Raw genomic sequence first — 19,090 nt, 5'->3', positions numbered from 1 at the left:
TCGCTCACTTTCAAGTGCGTCCTTTACAGCTGACACTTGGCTTCAGTTACATTTTCTAACCAAGGCTGAATTAAAGGCTATGAGGCTATGTGGTTTGTTTCCTCAATAGCTGCCATCTCAGGACTTTTCTGGATCAGCTCTAGAAGCTCAGGAAGATCAGGGTGGGTGTGCCCTTTCTGCTTGGGTTACTTTGACACCTGCCTGGCGACTGACACTGCCCCTCTGTGTAGGAGGCCCGTGTCTTGGCTGCAGCTGTCTAGTGGTGCTGGGAGTCTCCTGTAAAACATGTCCCTGGGGTCTGGTTCAAAGCTCACTGACTGTTGTCTTCTGTCTTCCTGGGGCCAGATTTGGAACACCTTCTTCCACGGGCGCTACCTCATCCTTCTCATGGGCATCTTCTCCATCTACACGGGCTTGATCTATAACGACTGCTTCGCCAAGTCTTTGAACATCTTCGGCTCCTCCTGGAGTGTCCAACCCATGTTCAGAAATGGCACGTGGAGGTAAGTTGGGACAGAGATGGATCACTGACTGGTCATCCAGGTGCACTCAGTGATTGTTCTCATGCCGGAGGCTTCTGTGCCTGGTTCTGCCCAGAGGCGTGCCCTCCAACTGAACAAATAATTCAGTGTTATCTATTGAGTGTGAGACCTTGTATCACTTCCTCAGTTAACTGTGCTGGTCACTGTTATGCATGGAAAGCTTTTTCAAAACTTCAGCTGTATTATGTAGGTATCCTGGAGTGCATCCCACTCCCAGGCACTGCTGTGGAAACAAGGGTGAATCAGGTATAAACTGGGCATCCGAGTAGCAGGCGTGGAAGCAAGAAGACTTTGAGAGAAGAAGGTGGCCTTTCTTGCTTGGCCTGGAATTGGAAAGAGAGTGAAATTATGCATCCACACACTTAGGAGGCTTTGCTTGAAGAGAGGCTGATGCTAGTGTTGAGCTGTTTGAATGATTGGTTTCTAGTGTTCAAAGCCCTAGGCTTAGCAGAAGGGTGTTATCTTTGACTGCTCAGAGCAGCTTGATTGGTTAAAAGCAAAGGAAAAAGTTTTGCACGGCTAGTTCTCTGTATTTGCCTTGTGGGTGACGGGGTGAGGAAGGCAGGGGATATTGTGGGCTGGCTGGTGCGGAGAAGTCTTGGCTTTAGGAAAGAGAGACCTGGAAACTCTCCGCATCCCCTTGCCCGAGGCACACTTCCCGCAGGCATCCCTGGTTATTGTGCTGTTAATCAGACACACAGTCATCAGAATGGAAATAGCTCTTCAGGAATGGAGATTTGGGGAAAGGGAGAAAGGTTTTCGAATTTGAAGAGTGGGTCAGTGTGATGAATTGAGGGAGGAGGGCTGTGGAGGAGAGGGAGCTTTGAGGGAAACCCATGGGAATGTTGAGTACTTTGTGATCTTTGGGGGACCTTGGGCTGCCAGCATCACACGAGATAACCAGGGAGCTTCCAGGTTACTTTGTTGTTGTTTTAGTAGCTCAGTCATGTCTGACTCTTGTGGCCACATGGACTATAACCTGCCAGGCTCCTGTGTGCATGGGATTCTCTAGGCAAGAATACTGGAGTGGGTTGCCATTTCCTTCTCCAGGGAATCTTCCTGACCCAGGGATTGAACCTGCGTCTCCTGCATTGGAAGGCAGGTCTTTACCACTGAGCCACCAGGGAATAGGGGCTACATACTGCGACTGAAAAGCCTCAGGTGATGTTCTTCACGTCTGCCCCACAGATGCTTCAGTTCGGTTTCAGGTTTCTCCGTCTTGCCCTGGAGCGTCCAGGGGAAGTGACCGGAGAGCACCGGGAGAAAGGAGAGACAGATGCCTGCCCAGATGCACAGCCCTTCCTCCATGTTTTCTCTCCCAAGCACAGTAGGACTTTCTGTTGAAGGCATGTCAAGGGTCTTAGCTGCTTGCCAAATCTGCACTGCATATTGTAAGTGGGAAGAGAGAAAACACCATCCATCTCATCCCAGGATTTCTTAGGAAAGAGTCAACACAGGGTTCCTTTTGATGTGGAGCGTCCCAAGTGCATGTGAGGGCTTGGTACTGACTGAAGAGGGGCTCAGAGGGGCTATAGTAGTCAGGGGTGTGTGTCACTGAGGCTCCGTGAATCTCCTTTTAGTCCCTCTGCTGGGTCCAAGTGCCTTGTAGTAGAGGACAGGAATGTTAATAAATAAATAAAATGAAGAAAGAAAACATTGTGCAGGATTCCAATTACAGATGGCCATATCTATGGGTGTTTTTTTTCTTTGCAATTAGTACCCTGAAGAGATGCCTCGAAGAACAAAACTTTCATCCATTTGAAGACAGCTTGCTTAGTGCTGCTCTTCAGGTTTGCACTCATAAGCATAGCGATGGACTCGGAAATGTGTTAAATTGACAAAACTTTATCAAACCATGCACACAAATTTTCATTTGCCCTGGAATGTGCCTGGGAAAGGTCTGAGTCTGATGGTTGGCTGTCACTCTGCAAATGTGGGTCAGAATATTGTTCTTTTGTGTGCAGGCAAATGACCTCTGCCTCCAGTTCCAGGCTTTTGAGGCCATGCCCAGACTGAGGCCCCAGGCTGGGTCCCATGCCCACACATGGATGATGTAAAGCAGACTTGCTTTAGCAGGGAGGTGAAGGGAAGCCGGCAGAGGACACAGTGGAGGGTTTTGGTCACTGGCTGCAAGCTAAGTCTTGGGCCTGCTTACCCTGACAGTGGGCTAGAGACGCTGTCACAACCTCCTTCACTGGGGACCGTGCACCACTCTCAGTAAGAGGCTATTAGAAGGGCTTCGAGGATTTGGCCTCAGGGAGGATAAGGGGAAGGATAGGTCATTTTTGTGGTTTGGACAGCATCCTTATCTTGAAATGTCCCTGTTTTGACATTAGATATGATTGTGAAATGGTCTTGTTTTTGTCTTGATCCACCACGGTCACCCTGTGGCCTTATCTGATGTTTCCTGAAATTGCTTATGTTCAACAGAAGATACTATGGCTTGGCTGTGGGCACCAGGCCAATTTCCTCTTTTTATTTTGTCACACAAACACATCTCTGATAGTGAAATCCAAGCATTTGCGCTGAGGTGTGCCTTTTGGACAGGGGTCTGGGTCTGAGATGGCCAGTCAGACCCAGCTGCTTCCACTGGCACTGGGGGCCTGGTCAGCGTAATCAGGCTTCCTGCACTCCCTGCACCGGGCTACAAACACCACCACCGCCCTAGCTGCAGGAGGGAGGGAATGTACTTCTAGGCAGCCTAAGGTACCACTGTCCTGTTCTTCACCCTTTCAGCTACTCAGTCTTGGGTCCCTCCACAGACATGTGCTCTTAAAAAAAAAAAAAAAATTAAACCCTAATGTTCTTAGCCCCATCAGGTTTGTACAGACAGTAAGAAGTTCCCGCTCATTGACATTTGTACTTCTGAGTGAGAAAGGGACACAGGTTTAAAGGCAGTCAGTTCAGTTCAGTTCAGTTCAGTCGCTCAGTCGTGTCCAACTCTTTGTGACCCCATGAATCGCAGCACGCCAGGCCTCCCTGTCCATCACCATCTCCCGGAGTTCACTCAGACTCATGTCCATCAAGTCTGTGATGCCATCCAGCCATCCCATCCTCGGTCGTCCCCTTCTCCTCCCTAAAGGCAGTCAGTGGACCATAACTTTCAGGGGCTGAGGTTCCCAGAGGTCAGGGGCCACGTGTGGAAGCCAGTTCACTCCTCCGGGATCAGCTCTTGGGCCCCCAGGGCAGATATCCCAGGCTGATCCCAAGGCTGGATTTTATTTCTTCTAGGCTTACCCGGTTGCTCAGCTGGAAGAATCTGCCTGCCAATGCAGGAGACGCTGGAGACGTAGGTTCAATGCCTGTGTCAGGAAGATCCCCTGGAGAAGGAAACGGCACCCCACTCCAGTACCCTTGCCTGGGAAATCCCATGGACAGAGGAGCCTGGCGGGCTACACTCCGTAGGGTTGCAAAGAGTCAGACACGACTGAGCGCACGCATATGTGCTCCTGGCACCCCTTCCCCCTGCCTCTCTTTTGATGAAGGATAGTTTTTGCTTTACCTCATCAGGCTGAGAGCCCTTGGGAAACTCAGACTGTGACCTCCTTGGGAGCCAGAGGGTAATTTCTGTAGCTTAGCACATAGTGGTTATTCAGTGAGTAAATGTCACTCAGTCTCTCTGCGACCTCATGGATTGTAGCGGCCAGGCTTCTGTGTCCATGGGATTTTCCAGGCGAGAATACTGGAGCGGGTTGCCATTTCCTCCTTCAGGGAATCTTCCCAACCCAAGGATCGAACCCTGGTCTCCTAGCATTGCAGGCAGAGTCTTTACCCCCTGAGTCACCAGGGAAGCACGGTTATTTGTTAATCGAACGAGCCAGTTGGTGAGTCACACCAAGAGTTAGGCTTTGACTGGCTGCTTGCAAGTGGATGACTGATGTTCCTGTAGTATTTTTCCTGCCTCTGGTTGATCATTGGTTTTGTCTTTGTTTTTCCTTTCGCGCTCAATAGTATGCAGGTATTGAAAACGAATCCACTGTTGCAGCTGGACCCAGCCGTTCCGGGAGTATACTCTGGAAATCCATACCCGTTTGGAATTGATCCGGTAATAATGTCTTCTGAGGTTAAATATTTCTTACGTAAAATGTCTTGCTGAGGAGATTTCTTCCCCTCCTCTGTGTGGAGGGGAAGAAAGGGCTAGGACCTATGAAATCCACAAACGTGTGTTGAGATAGAAGAGCAGGTCCTGGAGGTGTTTGTGACACACTGCCGCAGATTCGAGTACACGTCCTACCTGTACCCTATATCCAGCCACTGGGTCATTTTCCCTGCAGTTTCCCAAACATCTGCCTCTTTCTTCTCAATCATACCCTTGGTGGTTAACAATTGCTTCTTTAAAAGGCCCTTGTTTGCCTGGAAAATATGCTTATTAGATAAGCAATTTAGCATCCTAGCCAGGTTCCCAACTTTGACATTTTCTTCCAATGATTAGCATCTTAACTTTTTCCTAGAGAAGTATGGATTTGCTTTTATATTTGCTTTATTTTACTGCATAGAATTAGAGTTTAAAAAAATGTGTTAACTGTAATTGGTTTGTTATATCTACTTCAGTTGGATTTGAGCCAGACAAAGGTTTTCCTTTGCCCAAACTTCAGGTGCAAAGCGATTTCGAGAAGTCACGCGTGCCTGTTAGTGCAAAGCCACTGGTACCATAGCCTTAGCACATATCACCAGCAGATGGCAGGCTTGTGCTCCAAATGAGCACGAGCATCTGGACCTGAACTTGGTAGATACGGTTCATAAACGTCTCCTCTATGCTCTTTTTGTTGGAAGAGAACCTGAGACCACAGTTTTACTTGCTGACAGTTGAGAGGAATAATGTTGCTGTTGTTCAGTCACTAACTCATGTCTGACTCTTTGCAAACCCATGCATTGCAGCAGGCCAGGCTTCCCTGTCCTTCACTGTCTCCTGGAGCTTGCTCAAACTCCTGTCCATTGAGTTGGTGATGCCATCCAACCATCTCATCCTCTGCCGCCCCCTTCTCCTTCTGCTTTCAATCTTTCCCAGCATCAGGGTTTTTCCAGTGAGTTGGCTCTTTGCATCAAGGATTGGAGCTTCAGCTTTAGCATCAGTCCTTCCAATGAATATTCAGGGTTGATTTCCTTTAGGATTGACTGGTTTGATCTCCTTGAAGTCCGAGACTCGCAAGAGTCTTCTCCAACACCATAGTTCGAAAGCATCAATTCTTTGATGTTCATCCTTCTTTATGGTCCAATTTTCACATCCATACATGACTACTGGAAAAACCATAGCTTTGACTATACAGACTTTTGCCAGCAAAGTGATGTCTGCTTTTTAATATGCTAAGTTTGTCACAGCTTTCCTTCCAATAACAAGTGGCTTTTAATTGAGGGATAATACTGCAGTAAAATTGTTTCTCTGGTCTCTCCTCTCTTGGGGTTCACCCTCTCTTCAGTTTTGAGTCCTCCCACTTTCTGCCTGCCTCCCCTCTCTTATGAAAACAGCGAGCGTCACCCAGGACTGGTTTTTACTTGGCACTTGCATTTTAAGTTTTATCAAAATAGGTTAAATCCTTGAAGCCTGGTTGGTAAGCTGCAAGGTGCTAAAAATAAACACAAGTAGTTATTTTTGTAGACTGGAAGGCTTTATCTTTGGTCCTAGGAGTTTCACGAGTAGCAGGCAGGCAGAGGGGGAGTATAGATGGGTGTGATTTTTAAGGTCTGTTTGACTTTTCTTTCCTTTGAATATCATTGCTCCCACCGTCTTGTCTGTTCCCTTCACAGCCCCCATCTGATGCATCAGCAAATCCTATCTGCCCAGTTTTGCTCCTCACAGACAAAGGGAGAATAGCGTACTTAGCCTTTCAAAACTGAGTAATCCAGCCTCTGCGTGCGTGCTCAGTCGTGTACAGCTCCTTTGCGACTCTATGGCCTCCAGCCTGTCAGGCTCCTCTGTCCATGGGCTTTTCCAGGCAGGAATACTGGAGTGGGTTTCCATTTCTTCTGCCTGGGGATCTTTCCAAACCAGGGGTCAAACCCGCATCTCTTGTGTCTCCTGCATTGGCAGGAGATTCTTTACTACTTAGCTATCTGGGAAATGGTCTCTCGTCTGCATTCAATTTTGTCATCTGCCCACTAGTTAGAAAAATGTGAGGGTGAAAGGCAAGGTGGGATGCTGAAAATGATACATTTTTTTCCTAGTAACATTTAGGTTTTTAAAATGTTTTAGTCTTTTTCTTACAAAATAATTATACATCACTGACACTATGGACGTGAATTTGAGCAAACTCCGAGAGACAGTAAAGGACAGGGAAGCCTGGTGTGCTGCAGTCCATTGGATTGCAGAGTAGGATGTGACTTAGTGACTGAACAACAGCAACAATATATATGATTAAAACTCCATATAATGCAAAAATTATTTTAAAGAATGAGTTGGCTTTCTTGCCTTTCCTGTTCCTACAATCTGATTCCCCAGAGATAATCTCTTTAATAGAACATTTCTATTAATAGCACTTATATATATTAATGAAGGGTTTGATTTTTACATAATGTAAATTTCTACAGCTGCATTTATTAACTGTGTTACACATCTATTTGTGAATCAAATCACAAAATATTTGAGCATCAGCTGAGGGCACTTTCTAAAAGTGTTGTAAATATTTTATAATAAATGAACATTACACAGTGGTTAAAAGCCGGTGATTTAGGATCAGACAGCCTGTGTTTAAATCTTGGCTTTTCTGTTTACTTGCTATGTGATTTTGAGCAAATTACTATCTCTGTGTCTCTGTTTCCTCGTCTGTAAAATGGGTGTAATAATAGTCATCATAGAGTTGCTCAGAAGAGTAAATGGATTTTACAGGTAAAACACCCAGAAGAGTCTGGTGCACATGGAATAAATGCCCCATTTGCTATTATATTATTTCTCCCTGAGTGTGTAAATAACAGTCTCCCTGAGATTTTGTAATTGTACTTATCTGTAAAATGGGAATACTTATAACTATCTCATAGGATTTTTTATTAGAATTAAATGAGATAAATACACCTAAAGGGCTTAGTATGTGCCTGGTACTTACCTATGAACGTTTTTAGCTTTTCCAGGCTGGGTCTAAAGTGTACAGGTAACCCTGCCCTCACCGTGTTGAGTGATCCTGTGGGTACTGGCCAGCCAGGCAGGCAAAGCAGAGGGTGCAGGACAAGCCTGGTGCAGCTCTGATGCCAAAGTGGTTGATCAGGGTAGTGGAGGTGCTTCCCCGAGTGACTTTCTCAGAGCAAACATAGCTCTAGTACCTGACTCTGATAGAACTTCTAGACTCTGGTCTCATGTATTTCTTTCTTTAATTTGGGGGAAAATTACTTTACGATCTCATGTTGGTTTCTGCCATACAACAGTGCAAATCAGCCATAATCATACATACACTGCCTCCCTCCCCTTCCCCATCCCGCCCCTCTAGGTCATCACACAGCGCCAGGCTGGGCTTCCTGTTACATAGCAGCTTCTCAGCAGCTATCTGTTTTGCACATGGTGGGGTGTGCATGTCGGTGCTGCTTTCTCCATTTGGTCTCATGTGCTTCTTGTCTTTTTTCCCTTCCAGATTTGGAACTTGGCTTCAAACAAGCTAACGTTTTTGAACTCCTATAAGATGAAGATGTCAGTTATCCTGGGAATTGTCCAGATGGTTTTTGGTGTCATTCTCAGCCTTTTCAATTACAGGTAGGTTCTGTGATGAACTTTCTGCCTGTTGGTCTGACCACATCGGTGATGGGTGGTGACAGGGCCACCAGTTCGATCCTGTGTCCATCTGTAAGTTTCCTTCCTAAGGCGTGTGAGAGTGTTAGATGCTCAGTTGTGTCCAGCTTTTGGCGACATTATGGCCCGTAGCCCGCTAGGCTTCTCTGTCCATGGGATTTCCCAGACAAGAATACTGGAGTGGGCTGCCATTTCCTCCTCCAGGGGATCTTCCTGACCTAGGGATCGAACCTGGGTCTCCTGCATTGCAGGCAGATTCTTTACTGTCCTGGGTCTCTTGGAGTGAGCTTGGACAAGCTGATTTGCCAGAAATGATACCTCTGTTTCTCCTGAGCTGAGTGCGCCTTTCACCTGAGAAATATTTGAGAGTTCAGGAAGAGACTGCAAGCCCACAGTGCTGTTGTTGCTGCGTAGCCTCATGGTTGTGTCTGACTCCTCACAACCCCATGGGCTGCAGCCACAGTGTTCTGTCTCCTCCCAACCCGCCAGGCCCCAGCTGCCGCTCTGTCTGGGTTCAGCCCAACTGCATTTGGGCCAGAGTGCCCTCAGATTCTGAATTCCACGTGGTAGTCGCTTCTTCATACTGGCAGTGGCCTCTGTCACTTCTTTGGTGGTTAATTTCTCCAGCTATCCTTTCTGTTATGCTCTATCTCTACCAAAGCTCGTCAAACTTGCATATTTGTGCTAAAGTTGTAAATGCTTGAAAACAGCCTATTTAGAGACCCTTTATGGACACGGCCACTTGTAGGTATCACCAAAACCCACCTTCCAGGAGTGCAGTACCGTACTGCAGAAATGATGCAGGGTTTAGAATCAGATTTGACATGCTTGTCGCTGCATGATCACAGATGTGTTGCTGACGTGTCTGTGATTGTTTTCTTCCACAGAGTGGGACTAGAGGAGTCAGAATGGGTCAGTTATTGTGTAGAAACAAGCAACTCTCAAATCTCAGTGTCTCAAGGCCATGATACATGTCATGATGGGCCACTGGGGGTGCTGCTCATCTTATCCTCACACTAGGACCAGGGTTGATGGGCGGCCGCCACCTAGAAGTTGCGAGTTGCTGTGGCAGGAGAGAGCGGTCCATTACACACTGATTCTTAAGCTTCCACCCAGAGTGACACGTGCCACCTCTGTTCCCATTTCATTGGCCAGAACAGTCTTGTGGTGCCCCATGTCTACTGGAAAACCAATACACATATGATTCTACTTGAAAAATGAGAACGATTTAGTGAGTAAGTGAAGGGCAACGCCTTGGTGCTGCTGCCTGCCTGAAAGTGCTGGGAGAGTGACATGAGGTGAAACCAGGATGAAACCAGAAAGGACTTTCCAGGTGGACTGTGGTTAGCATTGCGTGTCAGGCCAGCCTCAACGATCTCTCTCAAGCCTGCTTTATCACGGGCTCTCCATTTCCCCTGCAATAGCTCTTATAATCAACAGGCTCTTCTGACATTTTACCTGGGGATCCCCCAGCTTAGTCTCGTGGGACTCTCTCTGTGTCTTAGAGCAGGAGTTGACAAACCTTCTGTGTGAAGGGCCAGGCAGTACCTATGCTAGGCTTTGCAGGGCAGGTGGTCTCTGTCACTGCTCCTCAATTCCAGTGTTATAGTGTGAATGAACACTGCCACAGACAGGGCGTAAACAAATGAGTGTGACTGTGTTCCAGTCAAATTAAAACTGAAATTTGGATTTCCTATAGTTTTCTTGGGTCATAAAATATCGTTCTTTTGATTTTCCCCAAACCATTAAAAAACGTAAAAACCAGGCTGTGCAAAACTAGGTAATGGGCTCAGTTTGGCTCATGGGCTGTTGTTGGCCAACACCTGTTTCAGAGCATCCTTTTGAGAATAGCTGTCAAGCCTTGCGTCTGTATCCTTATGCCCTTGACTGTGTAGGTATGAATTGGGTCTGCACGGGAAGCTGTGCCCGGGTCGCCAGCTGTCTGTGTGAGCCTGTCCTTTGCCTCATGACTTTACCTTTTAGACCGTGGCTCTCTCTGAACTGTTTGTGCAAAAGCACCTTTCTTTCTCATTTTTCCATCCATGCATGATTACTACTTACCTGGAGAGAGGATGCAGGATTCAAAAAACAAAAAAATGAACACTTGGGTCTTTGGAGAGAATGGTGAGTGATTGGCGTTCCTTCACTGTTCTCTCTTGTATGTGTGTTTTCCACTCCCAGGTTCTTCAGAAACACTCTGAACATCATTCTGCAGTTCATCCCTGAGATGATTTTTATCCTGAGTCTTTTTGGATACCTGGTCTTCATGATCATCTTCAAATGGTGCTCCTTCAGTGTCTCTGTGTCCCGGCGAGCCCCGAGCATCCTTATCCACTTCATCAACATGTTCCTATTTAACTACAAGGACTCTTCGAATGTACCTCTGTACCAATATCAGGTACTTCTGGGCTTTCTTTTTCTTTCATGCATTTTGATTATGTCAAATCTCTCCTGCTCTTGGGTTTTGCAGAGAGTAATTATCTGTAAGACTGAGCCATCTCAGCACCCAACGTGTTCAGTTCTTCAGATTTCAGAAGGCCCTGAATGAATAACTTCTCCACATTTTGAGGCAGCTCCAGTGGTTTCTGTTTGGGTAATGCACCTGATGGGTTATAGCCGTGGGGTTGAAAACTGGCTTGTACGTTGTCTGCGAAGAAAGAGAAAAATAATCCTTCAAATTGATTGGCTTGAAACTGTAAGTGCTCTAAATAGTATCTTAAAATGGAATAATCTTTTATTATAAAAGTAAACTCTAGTTGTTGTTTAGTTGCTAAGTCGTGTTCAATTCTTTGAGACCCCATGGACCATAGCACGCCAAGCTCCTCTGTCCAAGGGATTTCCCTGGTGGTCCAAAGGATGGGTCTTTGTACTCCTGGTGCAGGAGGGCCCAGGTTCTATCCCTGGTCAGGGAGCTGGATCCCATATGCCATGGTCGAATAAATAAATATTTGGTGGGCTTCTCAGGTAGTTCAGTGATACAAAATCCTCCTGCCAGCACAGGAGACATGCGTTTGATCCCTGGGTTGGGAAGATCCCCTGGAGGAGGAAATGGCAACCCACTCTGGTATTCTTGCCTGGAGAATCCCATGGACAGAGGAGCCTGGCGGGCTACAGTCTATGGGGTTGCGAAGAGTTGGATATGACTGAGTGAGTGAGCACGCATGCTCCCAACACTGCCCTGGCTGCTTTGTGCTGTGTTTCAGTATCAAAGAGAAGAGCAACAGCTCAGGAGACATGTCTGGTTGCTTTAGACATTGTGAAGGGGAAAAGCATGATATAAAATCAGGCAGAAGGCAATGAGGTAGCTTCGAGGGCAGGGGCCTGGGACTGGCGAGTGCCTTGCATGTGGTTCCCACCCCACCTCCCGTTCTCCTTGTAAGTAATTAAGGGTGGAGGAGGGTAGGAGATGGAGAAAGTAAGATGTTATCACTGTTAGTGGGGGTAAATCACTGTTATTGGGGTGAATCTTACTATAGTTGGGATGATGATAAATCATCTCACTGGGAGCATGCCAGAGAGTTAGAGAAATGTGAGGGCTCAAGAAACATTTTCCCTTTTACTCTGAACACAGTGGCTCTGAAAAAGCCTCCCCTGGCATCCTGGTCCTTTAGACCACAGGAGCCATGGGTCACTCCTCAAACCTGGTGACTCAGGAGGGTAAGAAGAAGCGGCGGGGTCGAGGATGTGAAAGGAAATACCTAACAGGATGATAAACTGGGATGACTCCTGGGTTTCAACGAGGCACAAAGACCATGGACGTCTCATTCCAAAATGAAGTGAATTGTGGCACACACACACACACACACACACACACACACACACACACACACAGAGTGAAAGAGTTCAGTCCAGATGTCCCTGAACCCATTAGATAACTCACCCACAATGAGACTGTGCAAGTCAAGTGGCCATCGTGAGTACTTTTTTTGGATGTGAGAGCAGCAGGGCTCAGTAATACTGGAAATATAAGGTTACTGATGGAGAGACTTTGCTGGTGGTCTAGTGGCTAAGATGCCATGCTCCTAATGCAGGGGCCTAGGTTTGATTGCTGGTGAGGGAACTAGATATCACATACCACAATTAAATAAAGTAATATTCAGTCAAGTAAATAAATACATATTTTTTTTAAAAAAGCAGGATTACTGATGGAGATAATGTCTGTGACTTAAAGTGATGCAAGGACTTTTGGTCACTCCAGAGTGACTGGTAAAGTGCCAGGCCTGATCTTTTCCAAGGACCAGTGCTAACTGTCCGCACAGAACAGAGTCAGGGAGACGTGAGACAAATAAAATGCCCTTATGATGTGGCTCGTGAACACTCCTGTCCAGTGACTGGCTCCATACGGTGTGGGTGGGCTTCAATCAGGGGCTTCATGGAAAGTAAGGAATAAAGAGAGGAAGTCCCCTGTGCCTGCCATGAGTGGACACCCTGCACCACCAGACTGACAGGTCTCTCTCTGCAGTGGGAATAGCCCACGATGGGAAGGCAGATGGGTTTACTGAAATGCTTCTGATCTCTCCAAATGAAATATGGTTGATCGTGTGTATTGATCATGTGTAGTTGATCCATAATAATCATTTGTATCATCTAAAGTATACTGTGCCATCACCTTGAAGCACTAAGACCTTCCCATTTCGGTCTTACAGCAAGAAGTCCAGAGTTTCTTTGTTATCATGGCTTTGATCTCTGTGCCATGGATGCTTCTGATTAAGCCGTTTATCCTCAGAGCCAACCATCGGAAATCCCAGGTAAGCACCATCCCCTTCAGTTCCCTCACTGTGGTTAGGAGTGTGGGTTCCCTGGAAATATAAGTCAGGGGTTTATAGAGAATGCCGGGTGTACCAGGGCCTGAAGAGCCTGCTGAGGTGAGGGTGGAGAGGTGAGGAACTGGCCCACCCCAGGTATGCTTCCTCTATAGAGCTCAGCTTTTCTTTGGGGTCATCTCGTTTCCAGCATAATTGTTCAGTCACTGAGTACTGTCTGACTTTGTGATCCTGTGGACTGCAGCTTGCCAGGCCTCTCTGTCTCTCAGCGTCTCCCGGAGTTTGCTCCCACTCATGTCCATTGGGTTGGTGATGCCATCCACCATCTCATCCTCTGCCAGCCTCTTCTCTTTCTGCCTTCAGTCTTTCCCAGCATCAGGGTCTTTTCCAATGAGTCAGCTCTCTGCATCACACGGTCAAAGTATTGAAAGTTTCAGCATCAGTCCTTCTAATGAATATGCAGGGTTGATTTCCCTTAGGATTGTCTGGTTTGATCCCCTTACTGTCCCTGAACTCTCAAGAGTCTTCTCCAGCACCATAGTTCAAAAGCATCAATTCTTAGGCACTCTGCCTTCCTTATGGTCCAGCCTAGAGGTCACATTTAAAGATTATGTGTTGCGAACTGTGCTTGTGGTATGTGTACTAAGTCTAGGGTTGGTTAATGATCTCTAGGTGTCTGAACGTGGTTTTCTTTTTAGTTAAAATAAGTCTTATACCACAGGTTTAGTGTGTACTGAACATTGTTTTTCATAAAACTGTGGGCTTTTACTATGTTATGTTGGGCTTCCCAGGTGGTGCTAGTGTTTATTGTTTGGTTAACTGGTGAGAGACCAAGATGGTGAAGGACAGCTGAGGTGGACCATTGTCCAAATAGGTGATGGGTGTTTGAAAGGAAGGTGGCAAATATCTTTTCTGCAGACATAGATGCAGCTGTTTTTCCTAGAAGCTCCACCTGCTCGTAATCTGAGGGCTGGGTTCCTGCTGGCTGTTCGGAGTCCCGGGACTCTCAAAGCATAGCTTGTCTTATTCTTTGCTCAGCAAAACTATTTAAATAGTGGTGGAACTCAAAGTGATGGATTTCTCTCTTCTCCCCATGGATGATGTGTACAATGCGGAAGAAGGTAGAGGTGTTTCTGTGGTCTGCCATCTTGGATGGTACCTCCTAGACTGGCGCAGGGGAACAGGAGCTCCCAAAGACTGATTGGAGGTTTGTCTCCTTGGCCCTTGGAGTGTAGGGCTGTTGGTTGAGTTCTTAGGCTGATTAGATGGTCCTTTCTCATGTTCGAAACATTTCCTCCCACCTCCATTCACGAGATGATTCCATAATGGAATTATTTGGCCTCTTTCCAGTTCCCTCTATGAAACCTTAAGGAGGCCCAATACATAGAGACTGTAAACAGATTTGTTCTGATGGGCCTCAGGGGATGTGAACAGAGGTCCTATTTCCTCAGGCTCCTCTGTAATACTATGTTGGGTCCCTGCAGAAAAAGAAGAAGAAAATATGGCAGAAAGCAAAGAACTAAAGAGCCTCTTAAAAGTGAAAGAGGAGAGTGAAAAAGTTGGCCTAAAACTCAACTTTCAGAAAACTGAGATCATGGCATCTGGTCCCATTACTTCATGACAAATAGATGGGGAAACAGTGGAAACAGTGACAGACTTTATTTTTTTGGGCTCCAAAATCTCTGCAGATGGTGACTGCAGCTATGAAATTAAAAACGTTTGTTCCTTGGAAAAAAAGTTATGACCAACCTAGACAGCATATTAAAAAGCAGAGACATTACTTTGCCAACAAACGTCCATCTAGTCAAAGCTATGGTTTTTCCAATAGTCATGTTTGGATATGAGAGTTGGGCTATAAAGAAAGTTGAGTGCCGAAGAATTGATGCTTTTGAACTGTGGTGTTGGAGAAGACTCTTGAGAGTCCCTTGGACTACAAGCAGATCCAACCAGTCCATCCTAAGGGAAATCAGTCCTGAATATTCATTGGGAGGACTGATGCTGAAGCTGAAACTCCAATACTTTGGCCACCTGATGTGAAGAACTGACTCATTGGAAAAGACCCTGATGCTGGGAGAGATTGAAGGCGGGAGCAGAAGAGGGTGACAGAGGATGAGATGGCTGGATGGCATCACTGACTCAATGGACATGAGTTTGAATAAACTCTGGGAGTTGGTGATAGACAGGGAGGCCTGATGTGCTGCAGTCCGTGGGGTTGCAAAGAGTCGGATACGACTGAGTGATGGAACTGACTGACTACACACATACAAATACACAACTGATGAGGGTGCATATTAGTAACGTATCACAACATGAACACACTTGTGTGACCAGCACTCAGGTGGAGACTCAGAACATCATCAGGCCCCAAAGTCCCTTTGTGCCTGCTTCCTGTCCCTCTTGGCCCAAGGTTGACCATTATCCTGATTTCTAACACTGTAGGTTAGTTTTCCCTGTTCTTGAAGTTTATGTAAATAGAATCATGCACTGTGCCTTCTTTTGGATCTGGCTTCCTTCCTTCAGTATTATATTTGAGAGATTGTATGTATAGGATTGGCATATATTGTTCCCTTGCATGGATGTACCAAAATTCAATTATCTATTCATGTATTGATAGTTGTTTTTCAGTTGCTCAGTCATGTCCGACTCTTTGCCAACCCATGGGCTGAACCCTGCTAGGCTTCCCTGCCCACTGTCTCCCAGAGCTTGCTCAAACTCATGTCCATTGAGTTGGTGATACTATCCAGCCATCTCATCCTCTGTCACCCTCTTCTCCTCCCATCTTCAATCTTTCCCAGCGTCAGGGTCTTTTCCAATGAGTCAGCTCACATCAGGTGGCTAAAGTATTGGAGCTTCCGCTTCAACATCAGTCTTTCCAATGAATATTCAGGGTTGATTTCCTTTAGGATTGACTGGTTTGATCTCCTTGCTGTTCAAGGGACTCTCAAGAGTCTTCTCCAGCACCGCAATTTGAAAGCATCGAAGTGTTGGTAGTTATTCGGCTTTTTTCCAGTGTTAGTGAGTATAGATAGTGCTGCTGTGTACAACCTGTGTCTGTCTTTTTGCATGTGTTTTATACCGTTTTAGAAAGTTGCAAGTAGCTAATTTCAAGTTGATTACTATTTTATTTCAGCATCCAGCTCAGACATTGTGAGATGTTTATTAGGGGGGTAGAAAAGTGTATTTTGAATAGGAAAAAGAGTCAGGGAGATTTTCCAAGTCCCCCGGATCACACTTCTACACAATTGTTTATGCTTACTTGAACCAATTTCAGGATATGTCCAGAGAAGCCTAGCATTTAGGGGGCGGAAATGGAAAAACTGTCTTCCACTTCTTCTTTGATATTTTCTTCTTTAAGTTGACAGGGAGAGAAAATAGGATTTCAAGAAGACAAAGTAATGTTAACTTGAGACCCTTTCCTCACCATGGGGCAAGGAACCATAGGCCAAGGGAAGAGGCTGACCCAGAGCCCCCTTTTGATACCGGGCACCCTGGAATTCCTGTCCAGAGGGGCTCAAGCCTACTTCTGGGTCATACAAAGGGCCAACCCGCCCCTGGGCGCTGCTGACCCTGGTGTAGTCAAGGGGCAGCAGTGTGTGGGGGAGTGTGGGTGGGACGTAGACATCTTGGGTGGGAGTGCCCACACATGTGCCCACAAGGCCATGGTCCCTGTGCTGTGAGGTGAAATCAGAGGTGAGAAGGGAAGGGTGACATGCCAGGTGCGGGGCCAACTCTCCTGTGTGCCCCTGTCCTGGTGTGGGGTGTTGAATTTGCACCTGGCTTTCCAAGCTCTTGTGAGAATTTATTTGCCAAGACAGAGGCCAGAATATACTTTGTTTGGGACTTTGTTGGCTTAATTTATACCTTTAAAATATTTAAACATGTGGCACGTGGACTTTCATTTGTACCTTTGTCCAAAGGTCTGCAAATATTAGGAGCAGATGTGCTGAAGAAAGAACACTAAAGACACTTTCTTGCCTAATTTGCAATACCCTACCTGTGAAATCATTCTAGGAACAACTTTGGCCTTGGGACATCAAGTTTCAGGGTGACTTGAGTTAACTATTCTTTTCTGACTCAAGGATAAAAATCAGGCCAAATTGAATGGCAACTAGATTTTTTCCCCTTGAATTCTTTTCTTAGCTATTTAAAAAAATTATTAAAAGTTTTAATTTTTATTTATTTTGGGCTGTGCTGGATGCTCATTGCTGCGTGGGCTTTACTCTAGTTGAAAGCGGGGGCTACTCTGTAGCTGCAGCGCTCGGGCTTCTCATTGTGGGGGCTTCTCTTGTGGAGGCTGGGCTCCAGGCACGCGGGCTTCAGTGGTTGCAACTCATGGTCTCAGGTGTAGCTCCTGGGCTCTAGAGCACAGGCTCAGTAGTTGCAGCACATGCGCTTAGTTGCTCCCCGGCAGGATCTTCCCAAGTCAGGGATCGAACCCATATTTCCTGCAACGGCAGATGGATTCTTTACCACTGAGTTGCCAGGGAAGCCTCTTAGCTATTTTTATAAAGTAATGCTTTTATTTTAAAAAGTGTTATGTAAGAAACGAATCGCCAGTCTATGTTCGATACAGGATACAGGATGCTTGGGGCTGGTGCACGGGGATGATCCAGAGAGATAATATGGGGTGGGAGGTGGGAGGGGGGTTCAGGATGGGGAACTCATGTACATCCGTGGCTGATTCATGTCAATGGATGGCAAAACCAATGTAGTATTGTAAAGCAAAATAAAGTAAAAATTAAAAAAAAAATTAAAAGTGTGTTTGTGCTGGAAAAGTCTTTGTCTAGTCCACTTGGGCTGTGTAAAAAGGTACCACATCCTGGGTGGCTAAAACAATAGATATCTATTGCTCACAGTTCTGAAGGCTGTATGTTCATGACCAGGGTGTCAGTATCATCACCTTCTTGTGAGACCACTTTCCTGCTTCACTGCTGGCATCGTCTCTGTGTGTCCTTACCAGATGGAGCTAGGGGGCTCTCTGAAGCCTCCTTTATAACGGACACTAATTCCATTCACAGGGGTTCCACCCTCATGACCTAAGTGCCTTCCAAATGTTCCACTTTCTAATACTTTCATCTTTGGGGGTTAGGATTTTAACATGAACTTTGTGGGGGTCACAAGCATTCAGACAGTAGCACTCATTAATCCCTCCTCGTTAGATTTGCTTGTAGAAATCTGGCTGTTTGGGTCACAAGACTGTTGGTTTATTGTAAAGAGCATGATTAATCTGGCACCTTCTGGAACACGATGGAGAAAAGTACATGCCCAGGATCAGACTGCCTACTGATGCTACTCTGTCACTAACTAGCCTTAACTAGCTGTGGAATCCTGTGGGTTCATTTCTTAACCTTTCTGTACCTTAGTTTACTTTTCTGTACAATGGGGGGATAATTGTGTTTACATAAAAAACATTGTTACAAAGGGTAAATGAGATAATCGAGAATTTAGAACAGTATCTGGAACATAGCTAATAGTTAATGAGAGCCTTTATTTTATAGAGGGTTTTTGTAATCCTAAAAGTGAACCTGCCATTTCATGTTCTTGTTTGCTGACAGCTGCAGGCCTCCAGAATCCCAGAAGACCCCACCGAGAACACCGAGGGTGACAGCTCTGGCCGCAGTGCTTCTGCAGGTGCCCATGGGGCTCAGGATGACCACGATCAAGAGGTAGTTAAGGGAGCTCCCTGGTGGCCTAGTGGTTAAGGTTTGGTGCCATCTCTTCCATGACCTGGGTTCAATCCCTTGTTGGGGAACTGAGAGCCCACAAGCTGCACAGTCAAAATATTAGGGGGAAAATGGCTTATTTAAAGAAGAGGTATTTGGGACTTGACACTCTATGGAGGCTTGCAGTTTGTACAGGTTCTAGAGGTCAGTTCTAGCCAGGGAGGATGCTCATGTATTTAACAGCCAGTAGTGTGTGGGCACGGAGAAGACAATGGCATCCCACTCCAGTACTCTTGCCTGGAGAATCCCAGGGACGGGGGAGCCTGGTGGGCTGCTGTCTCTGGGGTCTCACAGAGTTGGACATGACTGAAGCGACTTAGCAGCAGCAGCAGCAGCAGCAGCATGTGGGCA

The 19,090-nt window shown here is 46.3% G+C and overlaps 1 protein-coding gene across 5 annotated transcripts in view; it reads left to right on the top strand.

Moving 5' to 3' along the window:
* Positions 1 to 19,090, top strand: part of ATP6V0A4 (ATPase H+ transporting V0 subunit a4) — a 70,394-nt gene that overhangs the window by 45,410 nt on the left and 5,894 nt on the right. For all 5 annotated transcript variants that reach the window (XM_042248887.2, XM_060414893.1, XM_060414892.1 and 2 more), the window contains 6 exons: positions 346 to 503; positions 4,494 to 4,587; positions 8,099 to 8,217; positions 10,435 to 10,651; positions 12,900 to 13,001; positions 18,572 to 18,682. In XM_042248887.2, the coding sequence (XP_042104821.1) occupies positions 346 to 503; positions 4,494 to 4,587; positions 8,099 to 8,217; positions 10,435 to 10,651; positions 12,900 to 13,001; positions 18,572 to 18,682 (801 nt within the window). The remainder of the gene's footprint in view (positions 1 to 345; positions 504 to 4,493; positions 4,588 to 8,098; positions 8,218 to 10,434; positions 10,652 to 12,899; positions 13,002 to 18,571; positions 18,683 to 19,090) is intronic.

Source organism: Ovis aries, chromosome 4 (assembly GCF_016772045.2).
Source record: "Ovis aries strain OAR_USU_Benz2616 breed Rambouillet chromosome 4, ARS-UI_Ramb_v3.0, whole genome shotgun sequence".
Classification (NCBI taxonomy): domain Eukaryota; kingdom Metazoa; phylum Chordata; class Mammalia; order Artiodactyla; family Bovidae; genus Ovis; species Ovis aries.
Note: the sequence above shows the minus strand (reverse complement) of the source record. Positions and strands in the feature narration are given on the sequence as shown.